We start from the raw sequence: 15,632 nt of genomic DNA on the forward strand, positions 1-15,632 counted from the left end.
CCCTGTTTGGAGGCCTATAGGAAGAAGGCTGAGAGAGGGAGAGAAGTTCTTCGAATTATGACGGGGACTCTGGGCCATGTGACGAGCTGGAAATATTCAACTGTAATAATCTTGTTTGTAAATAGATTCTGAATTCCCAAATCTTTCAGTAAGTTATCCAGGTTCAGTACTGTGCAGCATTCAGCTTGTTAAACAATAATACGTGAATGGGTAGAGTACTGGCAGATGTATTTTAATAGATACACACATGGTTTCATATAAACAACTGGCACAACCAGCTCCCTCCAATCTTATTGCCCGCTGAACAATATTCTTTAGTTCCTCTTTTATATTTCCATTTCACAGCCGCTGTGTTGCTTCCACAGATCAACAGGAGTTGTCCAACGAGCTTCAGTTAAACAGGATGTCCACCAGATTGACCGTCTGATAAACACAGCAAGAGGCCATGTGGCGCATGGCTCCGTTTTCAGCAATACATTTATACCATCATCTCGCAGCAGTTTGCATGATCACGGAATTTGGTACAATATAACTGCCTTGTTAGTTTAACTCCTGGATCCTCAGCCTGAATAATTCCCTGCATATGCCCCAGACACGGTTACTGATGAATTCTGGTCACTGCTGGAGGAACGTGACAGCGATACCTGCAAAATAAAAATGGAATATGTTAGCGGAAATTGAAGACACTCTGCTGGGTGTGATTATAAGATGGAGGGAATGAGTGGGATTAGCCGTGGACGCCAGGGTTGAACAGCAAAAGTACCTGCAAAGATGCTGCCTTTACTCAGGCTGGAGAGGGTGTGGGAAAGCCAACATGTACCCCCTCCAACCCCAACACTGACACCATCGAATCACTCATCAACCCAATCCAGGACACCTCCCCCTCACCCACAGACATCCATTGATCGACCCTTTCCCCCCCCGATATAGTCCCAAGTCTCCACCCCCACCCCCCCACCTGTTATTGAAAATATGGAAAGATGTGTAATTGGAAACATGGAAGTCTGGCAATATCTGGTCTGAGAGACACATGAGAGGATACAGGGAAAGATCCCACAAAGGGTTAACAGCAGCTGCCAGGAAAGGATTGTAAAATGTAGATATCCTTGGTCAAACAGGCTCAGCATTGAAATTAAATGAAATGAAAACCGCTTATTGTCACAAGTAGGCTTCAATGAAGTTACTGTGAAAAGCCCCTAGTCGCCACATTCCGGCGCCTGTTCGGGGAGGCTGGTACAGGAATTAAAAGCCAGCGATTTAGCCCAGTGTGCTAAACCAGCCCCTCAAACAAGACAAACAGGATTTTGAATGAAGCCAAAGACAATGGCTCACACCTTCATTGAAAGTAACTGTCTTAGTAAGCAGCTGGAAAAGAATGGATCAGGTTCAGTTGAATTTGGTGATAATTCTAGGTGTGAAAAGTTGCTAATTCCAGGTAAATTAAAGAAAACTGGAGGCTCTCAGTCTACGAGAAACATAATTCAAAGCCAAAATCAAAGTCAAAATTGAGCTGAGGACACAATTGGAAAATGAAACTATAGAAATGACAGGAATTAAAAGTAACACCTCTTGAAGTCAAAGCATTTTGAACATCACAAAGGAAACAATGTGATCAGATCAACGCGATGAAGTCATGTCAAAATCAATACTTAGTTGGATTAAAAGGTTTAGATCAAAAGATACTTTTTACAATCAAAGAAAATAAGAGTTACTTTACAATAACGTCATAAAAACGTAATTGTTAGAAAGCGAATATAAACCGAGAGACCAGAGCAGGAACTACCCAGAACCAGAACTCAGAGAGAGAGAGAGGGGAGAAGCAGAGTCAGATTACAGTCAGCTCGGTCATGGGAAAGAGACAGGGCAGAGCAGCCGAGCTAAAATAGCTAATACATCTAAGGAAGACTAGAATTTAAAAAGTAGGCAGAGTCAGCTCAGAGATAGCTCTCACAGCTCTGTACATGGGAAAGACAGGACACAGCAACCGAGCTCATCAGCGATTACATCTAAAGAAGACCAGACTTTAAAGAAGATGGATTGTCAAGGTGGGCCTGAAGGTCCCTTCAACCACCCAGAAGGACCCAGAAGCAAGGTCTTTTTACTTTTCTGTAAAGACAGTGATTGCATCTTTTAAAAAGAGAAAAAAATATACATAATAATAAAATAACTTAAAAGTTTTAACCTGAAACAGTGGCTATAGTCTACTTTACTTACTTAGCAATGCGGGACCCAGGATCGATGCTACTAAGTGGTAATTAGATGAAATCTTCGGTGAAGTTATGGGTTATACCGGGGGATAACTTGAAAACATAGTTTGACCTGAATAGCACCCACTGAAGCTTGCATCGGAGTCGGGGAGTGAGAATCCCTGATCACCATTTAGAATGTCGGCCCTTATTGGTATAGGGGGACTTCTAAGAATAGTGGTGAGTTTTCAAAAACACCCCCCCACACTCATACACACACCCACACACTCATACACTCATACACACACACACACACACAATCATACACACTCATGCACACCACACACTCATACACTCACACTCATACACACACCCACCCACTCATACAAACACCCCCCCACACACACACACCCACACCCACATACTCATATACACCTACACACACACCCTCACACACCCACACACACACACATACCCACACACACTCATACCCACACACACTCATACCCACACACACTCATACCCACACACACTCATACCCACACACACTCACACACACACTCACACACGCACACTCACACCCACGCCCACGCACACTCACACCCACGCACACCCACGCACACTCACGCACACTCAAACACAGACCCACACACACACACACTCAAACACACACAGCCTCACACACTCATACACACACACACTCACTCACACACACTCATAAACACACATACACCCACCCACACTTGCGCACACACACACAGCCTCACACTCACACATACACACACCCCCACACTCATACACACACACTTGCACACACACACACATCCACACACATACACACACCCACACTCATACACACACCCGCTCACACCCACACACAATCACATACACACACACACACACACATTCATACACACTCGCACACACACCCACATACTCATACACACCGATACACACCCACACACATTCCCACACATCCTCATACACACACACACTCGCAAACTCATACACACACTTGCAAACTCATACACACGCACACACACTCACTCACACACCCACACATACACACTCACTCACTCACACACACTCACGGACACACACACTGCCACACCCGCACACTTACAAACACTCATACACACTCAGTCACACACATGCACTCTCATACACATTCATACACACACAGTCATGCTCAGTCTCACACTCATACACACACACAAACTCTCAAACACAAACTCTCACCCACAAACTCTCACATACACACATGCACTCATACACACTCACACATCATACTAACACAGTCACACACAAACACTCACTCACACATGCGTTCATACACACACCATACTCATACACACACACATGCACACACCATACTAACACACTTACACACGCTCTCTCACACACACACACAAATACACACACACACACAAATACACACACACACATATACACACACCCACACATGCTCACACACACCAACGCTCACACACTAGCACCCACTCACACACACACCCGTACACTCATACACACACACCCTCACACACTCACTCACACACTCACTCACACACCCATTCATACACACTCACTCACTGACACACTCATACACACATGCTCACCGGCACACACAGACACACACATTCACTCAGTCACACATGCACACACACCCTCACACACACACACACATACTCATACACACCCACACACACAGCCACACACTCATACCCCCCACACACACGGATACACAGACACACACATTCACTCACACTCACAAACATGCACACACACTCACATATACTCTTACACACCCTCACACACACACTCAAACTCACTGATACTCACACAAAGCCTCACACACTCACCCACACCCACACTCAAACATGCACAATCACACACACACTAATACACACACACTCACATACACACACTTGCACACAGACACACTCAGACACATGCACCCTTACAAACATTCATACACACTCACAGTCACACACATGCACACACTCACTCATGCTCAGTCTCACTCATACACACCCACACGCACACCCACACTTATAAACACACACACATCCATACACACACACTCACTAACACACACACGCACACACTCACCGACACACAAACACACACTCACACATGCGCACACACACACTCACAGACACACACACACACACTCGTACACACTCATTCACTCACACACTTAACACACACTCGTACACGCACACACTTACACTCATACACACCCTCACACACACACTCAAACTCACACAAAGCCTCACACTCACACACCCACACTCAAACATGCACAATCACACACACACTAATACACACACTCACTTGCACACAAGACACACCCACACTCAGACACATGCACCCTTACAAACACTCATACACACTCACAGTCGCACACATGCACTCTCATACACACACACACACACACTCATGCTCAGTCTCACACTCATACACACACTCACTAACACACACACCGACACACAGACACACAAACACATTCACTCACACACACACTCTCACACATGCGCACACACACACTCAGACTCACACGCACACTCACACGCTCATAAACACTCATTCACTCACACACTTAACACACACACACACTCGCGCAAACACACTCATACACGCACACACTTACACTCATACACACCCGCATACACAATCACACACACACTCATGCTCAGTCTCACACGCACATTTACACACACTATCACACATACACGCACAGACTCTCTCAAACACTCACAAACTCACACACAGAAACTCTCATACACACATGCACACACACACACATACGCTCACACACTCACACAGACACCATACTAACACATACTCACACACTCATACACACACGTATTCACACACACCCATACATAGAACATAGAACATTACAGCGTAGTACAGGCCCTTCGGCCCTCGATGTTGCGCCGACCTGTGAAACCACTCTAAAGCCCATCTACACTATTCCCTTATCGTCCATATGTCTATCCAATGACCATTTGAATGTCCTTAGTGTTGGCGAGTCCACTACTGTTGCAGGCAGGGCATTCCACACCCTTACTACTCTCTGAGTAAAGAACCTACCTCTGACATCTGTCCTATATCTATCTCCCATCAATTTAAAGCTGTGTCCCCTCGTGCTAGACATCACCATCCGAGGAAAAAGGCTCTCACTGTCCACCCTATCCAATCCTCTGATCATCTTGTATGCCTCAATTAAGTCACCTCTTAACCTTCTCTCTCTAACGAAAACAGCCTTAAGTCCCTCAGCCTTTCCTCATAAGATCTTCCCTCCATACCAGGCAACATTCTGGTAAATCACCTCTGCAGCCTTTCCAATGCTTCCACATCCTTCCTATAATGCGGCGACCAGAATTGCACGCAATACTCCAAATGCGGCCGCTCCAGAGAGTTGTATAGCTGCAACATGACCTCATGGCTCCTAAACTCAATCCCTCTACCAATAAAAGCTATCACACCGTACGCCTTAACAACCCTCTCAACCTGGGTGGCAACTTTCAGGGATCTATGTACATGGACACCGAGATCTCTCTGCTCATCCACACTGCCAAGAATCTTACCATTAGCCCAGTACTCAGTCTTCCTGTTATTCCTTCCAAAATGAATCACCTCACACTTTTCTGCATTAAACTCCATTCGCCACCTCTCAGCCCAGCGCTGCAGCTTATCTATGTCCCTCTGTAACTTGTGACATCCTTCCGCACTGTCCACAACTCCACCGACTTTAGTGTCATCTGCAAATTTACTCACCCATCCTTCTACGTCCTCCTCCAGGTCATTTATAAAAATGACAAACCGCAGTGGCCCCAAAACAGATCCTTGTGGTACACCACTAGTAACTGGACTCCAGTCTGAACATTTCCCATCAACCACCACCCTTTGTCTTCTTCCAGCTAGCCAATTTCTGATCCAAACTGCTAAATCACCCTGAATCCCATGCCTCCGTATTTTCTGCAGTAGCCCACCATGGGGAACCTTATCAAACGCTTTACTGAAATCCATATACACTACATCAACTGCTTTACCCTCATCCCCTGTTTGGTCACCTTCTCAAAGAACTCTATAAGGTTTGTGAGGCACGACCTACCCTTCACAAAACCGCGTTGACTATCTCTAATCAAATTATTCCTTTCCAGATGATTATACATCCTAGCTCTTATAAACCTTTCCAAGATTTTTCCCACAACAGAAGTAAGGCTCACTGGTCTATAGTTACCGGGGTTATCTCTACTCCCCTTCTTGATCAAGGGGACAACATTTGCTATCCTCCAGTCTTCTGGCACTATTCCTGTTGACAAAGATGACTTAAAGATCAAGGCCAAAGGCTCAGCAATCTCCTCCCTAGCTTCCCAGAGAATCCTAGGATAAATCCCATCCGGCCCAGGTGACTTATCTTATTTTCACACTTTCCAGAATTGCTAACACCTCCTCCTTATGAACCTCAAGCCCTTCTAGTCTAGTAGCCTGAATCTCAGTATTCTCCTCGACAACATTGTCTTTTTCCTGTGTGAATACTGACGAAAAATATTAATTTAGCACCTCTCCTATCTCCTCGGACTCCAAGCACAACTTCCCACTCCTGTCCTTGACTGGCCCTACTCTTACCCTAGTCATTCTTTTATTCCTGACATATCAATAGAAAGCTTTAGGGTTATCCTTGATCCTACCTGCCAAAGACTTCTCATAACAGCCTTCCCAAACAGGCGCCGGGATGTGGCGACTAGGGGCTTTTCACAGTAACTTCATTTGAAGCCTACTTGTGACAATAAGCGATTTTCATTTCATTTCATTTCATGTCCCCTCCTGGCACTTCTTAGCTCTCTCTTTAGGTCCTTCCGAGCTAACTTGTAACTCTCGAGCGCCCTAACTGAACCTTCATGTCTCATCTTTACATAAGCCTCCTTCTTCCTCTTGACAAGTGTTTCGACTGCCTTAGTAAACCACGGTTCCCTTGCTCGACCACTTCCTCACTGCCTGACAGGTACATACTTATCAAGGACACGCAGTAGCTGTTCCTTGAACAAGCTCCACATTTCCATTGTGCCCATCCCCTGCAGTTTTCCTCTCCATCCGATGTATCCTAAGTCTTGCCTCATCGCATCATAATTGCCTTTTCCCCAGATATGACTCTTGCCCTGCGGTATATACCTATCTCTTTCCATCGCTAAAGTAAACGTAATCGAATTGTGGTCACCATCACCAAAGTGCTCACCTACCTCCAAATCTAACACCTGTCCCAGTTCATTACCCAGTACCAAATCCAATATGGCCTTGCCTCTCGTTGGCCTATCTACATACTGTGTCAGGAAACCCTCCTGCACACACTGGACAAAAACGGACCCATCTAATGTACTCAAACTATATCGTTTCTAGTCAATATTTGGAAAGTTAAAGTCCCCTATAACAACTACCCTGTTGCTTTCGCTCCTATCCAGAATCATCTTTGCAATCCTCTCCTCTACATCTCTGGAACTTTTCGGAGGCCTATAGAAAACCCCTAACAGGCCGACCTCTCCTTTCCTGTTTCTAACCTCAGCCAATACTACCTCAGTAGACGAGTCCTCACCTCTTTTACCACCTTCCCTGAGCTTACTGAAATATCTAAATCCTGGCACCTGCAACAACCATTCCTGTCCCTGCTCTATCCATGTCTCCAAAATGGCCACAACATCGAAGTCCCAGGTACCAACCCATGCCGCACGTTCACCCACCTTATTCCGGATGCTCCTGGCATTGAAGAAGACACACTTTAAACCACCTTCCTGCCTGCCGGTACACTCCTGCAACTTTGAAACCTTACTCATGACCTCACTACTCTCAACCTCCTGTATACTGGAGCTACAATTCAGGTTCCCAAGCCCTTGCTGAACTAGTTTAAACCCTCCCGAAGAGCATTAGCAAATTTCCCCCCCAGGATATTGGTACCCCTCTGGTCCAGGTGTAGACCATCCCGTTTGTAGAGGTCCCACCGACCCCAGAATGAGCCCCAATTATCCAGAAATCTGAAACCCTCCCTCCTGCACCATCCCTGTAGCCATGTGTTCAACTCCTCTCTCCCTATTCCTCGCTATCACGTGGCACGGGTAACAACCCAGAGATAATAACTCTGTCCTAGATCTAAGTTTCCACCCTAGCTTCCTGAATTCCTGCCTTACATCCCCATCCCTTTTCCTACCTATGTCGTTGGTACCTATGTGGACCACGACTTGGGGCTGATCCCCCTCCCCCTTAAGGATCCCGAAAACACGATCCGAGACATCACGCACCCTGGCACCTGGGAGGCAACACACCAACTGTGAGTCTCTCTCGTTCCCACAGAATCTCCTATCTATCCCCCTAACTATGGAGTCTCCAATGACTAATGCTCTACTCCTCTCCCCCCTTCCCTTCTGAGCAACAGGGACAGACTGTGCCAGAGACCAGTACCCCATGGCTTATCCCAGGTAAGTCCCCCCCCAACAGTATCCAAAGCGGTATACTTGTTACTAAGGGGAACGGCCATACACACATACAGACTCACACACATACACACGCTCATAAATACACACACAAACATATATTCACGCATACACACATATATCACATGCACACAGACACAAACATACACACTCATACACACAGACACAAACATACACACTCATATACACCCCCATACACAGACACACACATGCACACATACAGACACACACATGCACACACACACATACTGACAAAAGGCTTGTGGAGTTCAGATTAGTGACTGGTTGTACAATGTCAGTGAGGTGTGTGGAAAACAGTGGGCTGTGTTGCGGTGATATGTCCCTATAAGTGTTACCCCTGGCTTGGAGCACACAATCAGTCCTGTTACCCTCTGCTTATTTCCTAAGATTCATTGTCACAAGTGGCTAATTGTGAAATTAATCTTTACTAACCTGACTAAGACATAGCCAATGACCAGTGTTAATGGAGTCGCAAACACTATCCCAAAGACAACACTGATGATTAAGCCAGGACGAGAGAGGCCACTTCTAATAGGAACTAAGAAATAAAACAGAATCACTCAGTTAATTCATTATAATGATCATTCATTAAATATTTCAATTCTATGGAACTGCCCAAATTTACTTGCCTTCACAGAAGGCATTCAATCTCCAATTGGCATTATTGGTTGGCCATTTGGAGTATGAGCTCCCTCAATGATAGCTCATTGAGGGGGCCCATATAAGCACCTGTGTAGGCTTTGTGAGGCAGTCTTAGAACATAGAACGATACAGCGCAGTACAGGCCCTTCGGCCCACGATGTTGCACCAAATCAAAAAGCCATCTAACCTACACTATGCCATTATCATCCATATGTTTATCCAATAAACTTTTAAATGCCCTCAATGTTGGCAAGTTCACTACTGTAGCAGGTAGGGCATTCCACGGCCTCACCACTCTTTGCGTAAAGAACCTACCTCTGTCCTATATCTATTACCCCTCAGTTTAAAGCTATGTCCCCTCGTGCTAGCCATTTCCATCCGCGGGAGAAGACTCTCACTGTCCACCCTATCCAACCCCCTGATCATTTTGTATGCCTCTATTAAGTCTCCTCTTAATCTTCTTCTCTCCAACGAAAACAACCTCAAGTCCATCAGTCTTTCCTCATAAGATTTTCCCTCCATACCAGGCAACATCCTGGTAAATCTCCTCTGCACCCGCTCCAAAGCTTCCACGTCCTTCCTATAATGCGGTGACCAGAACTGTACGCAATACTCCAAATGCAGCCGTACCAGAGTTTTGTACAGCTGCAACATGACCTCCTGACTCCGGAACTCAATCCCTCTACCAATAAAGACCAACACTCCATAGGCCTTCTTCACAACCCTATCAACCTGGGTGGCAACTTTCAGGGATCTATGTACATGGACACCTAGATCCCTCTGCTCATCCACACTTCCAAGAACTTTACCATTAGCCAAATATTCCGCATTCCTGTTATTCCTTCCAAAGTGAATCACCTCACACTTCTCTACATTAAACTCCATTTGCCACCTCTCAGATAAGCTGGCTATGTCCCTCTGTAACCTGCTACATCCTTCCGCACTGTCGACAACACCACCGACTTTAGTATCGTCTGCAAATTTACTCACCCACCCTTCTGCGCCCTCCTCTAGGTCATTGATAAAAATGACAAACAGCAACGGCCCCAGAACAGATCCTTGTGGTACGCCACTTGTAACTGAACTCCATTCTGAACATTTCCCATCAACCACCACCCTCTGTCTCCTTTCAGCTAGCCAATTTCTGATCCACATCTCTAAATCACCCTCAATCCCCAGCCTCCGTATTTTCTGCAATAGCCTACCGTGGGGAACCTTATCAAACGCTTTGCTGAAATCCATATACACCACATCAACTGCTCGACCCTCGTCTACCTGTTCAGTCACCTTCTCAAAGAACTCTATAAGGTTTGTAAGGCATGACCTACCCTTCACAAAGCCATGTTGACTATCCCTGATCATATTATTCCTATCTAGATGATTATAAATCTTGTCTCTTATAATCCCCTCCAAGACTTTACCCACTACAGACGTGAGGCTCACCGGTCTATAGTTGCCGGGGTTGTCTCTGCTCCCCTTTTTGAACAAAGGGACCACATTTGCTGTCCTCCAGTCCTCTGGCACTATTCCTGTAGCCAATGATGACATAAAAATCAAAGCCAAAGGTCCAGCAATCTCTTCCCTGGCCTCCCAGAGAATCCTAGGATAAATCCCATCAGGTCCCGGGGACTTATCTATTTTCAGCCTGTCCAGAATTGCCAACACCCCTTCCCTACGTACCTCAATGCCATCTATTCTAATAGCCTGGGGCTCAGCATTCTCCTCCACAACATTATCTTTTTCCTGAGTGAATACTGACGAAAAATATTCATTTAGCCTATCTCTTCAGACTCCACACACAACTTCCCATCCCTGTCTGAAGTTGACTGGAATGCTAGCAGCTCTGTTTGGAGCTGCTCTGGTATAGAAGTTATTGCAAATAAATACTGGTGTGGTGACAGAACCCCTCCCTCCTGTGGATTATTACAGAATCTATTCAATTTGCATTCGTACAGAACCTTTAACACAGTAAAATGTCCTGCGGAATTTCCCAGGATATTTCCACACACGTGACACCGTAGCGACTGAAGGAGATATTACAGAACAAACAGATTGGTTTTAGGAAGTGTCTGAAAGGGGTGAAGGGAAGGAGAGGGGTGGAGAGATTTTGGGGAGAATTCTAGATTAGCTAAAAACATACCATCAATGGTGCAACAATTAAAATTGGATTTGCGAAAAGCATGCTAATTAGGGCAGTGGAGGAATCTTATAGAAGCTCAGCAGAGTCGAGGGACTGAAGCGTTTGAGAACAAAAATGATTGTTCAAGAATCAAGGTCCTTGTGGATTGGGAACCAATGTCCGAAGGTACAACGGTCACAAACAAATAGGATCTGTTATTTATAATGTATATCCAGCACAAAGAGGAGGGGACTGAGACTAATATATCCAGGTAAGCTGATGGTGAGGCAGTTCTGTGGGAAACGTGCAGAGAGACAGATCGGGTACTTGATTGAATGAAAACTGTCGAGTGGAGCACCGGATTAAAGTAAAAGTCAGAGTATTTTTGAAAAGGAGGGGCTATGATGAACCAGTTTGATGCTGTGGCCAGTTGAGAAACCGGACGAGAAGGATTTAAACAGCGATTTGCAGCAGAGGTGAACAAAGATTTGGGAGACAATACATTGTGTTTCCGATTGTTTTCTCGGCCACAATACCCCCCCCCCCCCCCACTACGGTCAAGCCATCCCACAATCCTCACTTCCACGAATACGATAGAATATTTGGAGGAAATACTGAGAATCTCTCACATTGCCGGTGAAGATAAAAAGCAGCCAAGAATCAATGACTTCAGTGAGTGGAAATGTAGTGAAACGTTCCTGCCCAAGTGGCAAGATTCCAGGCCGGCAGTGCCAAGGTAGCCAGGTATCAGCAGGAGTGCCCAGAGCCTGACCACCCCGGGGTCTCCAGTGGCCTGGGAGACCTCCACAGGAGCTGTTACAACTGGTCCGTATTTGTGTGGACCAATACTAAATGATGCCTGGTTAAGGCCTTGCTGGGGAGGCTGTTAGTTCCAGGGCCCCAGGAGAATACTGAGCAGACGTACTTAAATGATACGAGGCCCATGTGGCCAATTGAGCTGTCATTGAGCGGTGCACCAAACTGCTTAAAATGCGTTGCGGATGCCTCGAGTCTGGTGGTGGTCTACAACACACCCTCTGGAGGGTCGCCCGCTTTGAGGTGGTCTGCTGTGCCCTTTTTTATCATATTGTTGTAAAATGTTTTGCCAGCCCTTTGTCCCCCTTTTTATCCCTGCCGTGCTGCTTGCTTTGATCTACAGTCTTCTGGTTAGCTGCTGCAACCTCACTGTACCATTTGGAGTTTCTGTTGAATTACAGATTTTAGGCAGTACTGGAGCACCAAGCACGGTCCCGGTGAATCAGCTGACAGGACAGTCAGTTCCGCTGTGAAGCCTCTGGGACATCATTAAGTGTCCTAATTAACATTAGATATAGCTATGGTCTTGCTGCATCGGCCGTGGGGAAACACCCGGCATTTCCTGCTCGCTACCACACTTAGAAACCTTTCCGTTAGATCGCGCCATGTTTAATACATGTTTTTTCTTGTTGTTAAACAACTGTTTTTTTCCTGATTGATTTCGATATTATGAGGGACTCTATTCGAAATACTGGAGCAAGGGGGGCATCGCTTACACTTGATGTCCTTTTCTGTTCCTGTCGCACTCTCTCGTTCTCTCTTTTTAACCCCACTGTACTTTCAGTACTTCCTCTGGTCTAGCATTCTCCCAATGAAATGTTGGAGAAACATACATTTGAATTTTGGGATACTTAAATTTGCAAATAAAAGATAATTAAACTTTTGAATTCAGACGTTGCCAGGTCTACAAAACAATGAGGGGCATAGACCGAGTGGATAGTCAGAGACTTTTCCCCAGGGTAGAGGGGTCAATTACTAGGGGGCATAAGTTTAAGGTGAGAGGGGCAAGGTTTAGAGGAGATGTACGAGGCAAGTTTTTTACGCAGAGGGTAGTGGGTGCCTGGAACTCACTACCGGAGGAGGTAGTGGAAGCAGGGACGATAGGGACATTTAAGGGGCATCTTGACAAATACATGAATAGGATGGGAATAGAGGGATACGGACCCAGGAAGTGTAGAGGATTGTAGTTTAGTCGGGCAGTATGGTCAGCACGGGCTTGGAGGGCCGAAGGGCCTGTTACTGTGCTGTACTTTTCTTTGTTCACCCAAGGCACACCAAGTCCATTCATTCCATGTGTCAGAATTGAAAGGGTGTGAGGCTTAAAACCACAGGAAGGCCCACCCACTTCGCTGGGAACTGTCCTATGAGGGTCCCTTTAAGAAAAGTGTGTTTTATCAAATGGCTGCAGTGATGTCACTGTGTGGGTGGAGCTGGGCTGTGATTCTGTCTTTTACTTTCGGTTTGAGCTGGAAGCTGCTCAGTGGCTGGGAGTTCTTTTGTTTTGCTTACAGCTGGGAGCTGCATTTTGGGTCTCTCTCTCTCTGCATGCTAAAGAATGTCTTCAGACCACTTGATAATTTCAAAGTAATTCCTGTTTTTCTATAAGGAATACAGAACTCCTGGGCGGGATTCTCCTTTCTGGGGACTAAGTCCCCGCGCCGGCGGGAAAACCGGCGGCAACCATTCTGGGGGGGTATTGTGGTCAACAGCCCCCAAAAGTGAGGAATTCTCTCACTAGGTGAACGCGGAAGTGACTGCGCGGGTTAGCGCACGCGCCGAAGGGCTGGCGTGATCTCGGGCATGCGCAGAACCGCCGGCGTGGTTCCGCGCATGCGCAGGAGGTTGCCTTCTCTGCGTGGCCAGGGCGGAGCCCTACAGGGGCCGGCGGGGAAGGAAAGAGTGACCCACGGAACAGGCACGCCCGCACGTCGCAGCAAAGCCTAGATTTGAAAAAAAAAAATCAAATGTGGAAAATATCCAGTCCAGCCAAACTGACGGCAATCAGGAAAACATGTCAGATCACATCACAAGGTCACTTTAAATCCCATCACATGGGAATATTGGGCCTGCCAGGTGAACACACCCAAGTACATGTGGTGAGGTGATAGTACACATCAGGTAAACACGTAAGAACCCAACAGGAAAACACATAAGTGGATGTCGATGGAAGATACAAAGGTTTTGTTGGCGAATATCTTCGAGGCAGACGGCTGATCAGACTGTGTGCAACCTGTGAGCATATTAGTGTCTGACTACAAAGTAAATCAAATCATAATTTATGTGCTCATGTTGTGAACATGTTTGCCAATCAGATGAACACATTCGTCCCTGTCAGGTGAACACATTAGTTCCAGTCAGATGAACACATTAGTTCCTGTCAGATGAACACATTAGTTCCTGTCAGATGAACACATTAGTTCCAGTCAGATGAACGCATTAGTTCCAGTCAGATAAACACATTAGTTCCTGTCAGATGAACACATTAGTTCCAGTCAGATGAACACATTAGTTCCTGTCAGATGAACACATTAGTTCCAGTCAGATGAACACATTAGTTCCAGTCAGATGAACACATTAGTTCCTGTCAGATGAACACATTAGTTCCAGTCAGATGAACACATTAGTTACAGTCAGATGAACACATTAGTTCCAGTCAGATGAACACATTAGTTCCTGTCAGATAAACACATTAGTTCCTGTCAGATGAACACATTAGTTCCAGTCAGATGAACACATTAGTTCCTGTCAGATGAACACATTAGTTCCTGTCAGATGAACACATTAGTTCCTGTCAGATGAACACATTTGTTCCTGTCTGATGAACACATTAGTTCCTGTCAGATGAACACATTAGTCCCTGTCAGATGAACACATTAGTTCCAATCAGATGAACACATTAGTTCCTGTCAGATGAACACATTAGTTCCAGTCAGATGAACACATTAGTTCCAGTCAGATGAACACATTAGTTCCTGTCAGATGAACACATTAGTTCCAGTCAGATGAACACATTAGTTCCAGTCAGATGAACACATTAGTTCCAGTCAGATGAACACATTAGTTCCTGTCAGATAAACACATTAGTTCCTGTCAGATGAACACATTAGTTCCAGTCAGATGAACACATTAGTTCCTGTCAGATGAACACATTAGTTCCTGTCAGATGAACACATTAGTTCCTGTCAGATGAACACATTTGTTCCTGTCTGATGAACACATTAGTTCCTGTCAGATGAACACATTAGTCCCTGTCAGATGAACACATTAGTTCCAATCAGATGAACACATTAGTTCCTGTCAGATGAACACATTAGTTCCAGTCAGATGAACACATTAGTTCCTGTCAGATGAACACAT

The 15,632-nt window shown here is 45.7% G+C and overlaps 1 protein-coding gene across 1 annotated transcript in view; it reads right to left on the reverse strand.

The window, feature by feature from the left end:
* Positions 1-216: 216 nt before the first annotated feature.
* Positions 217-15,632, reverse strand: part of LOC140405785 (cell adhesion molecule CEACAM3-like) — a 252,322-nt gene continuing 236,906 nt past the window's right edge. Inside the window, exons 4-5 of the mRNA XM_072494217.1 lie at positions 9,131-9,236; positions 217-644 (exon numbers count right to left, since the gene is read on the reverse strand). Coding sequence (XP_072350318.1) covers positions 599-644; positions 9,131-9,236 — 152 coding nt within the window. The 3' untranslated portion in view covers positions 217-598. The remainder of the gene's footprint in view (positions 645-9,130; positions 9,237-15,632) is intronic.

The sequence above is a fragment of the Scyliorhinus torazame genome, unplaced genomic scaffold, assembly GCF_047496885.1.
Source record: "Scyliorhinus torazame isolate Kashiwa2021f unplaced genomic scaffold, sScyTor2.1 scaffold_233, whole genome shotgun sequence".
Taxonomy (NCBI): domain Eukaryota; kingdom Metazoa; phylum Chordata; class Chondrichthyes; order Carcharhiniformes; family Scyliorhinidae; genus Scyliorhinus; species Scyliorhinus torazame.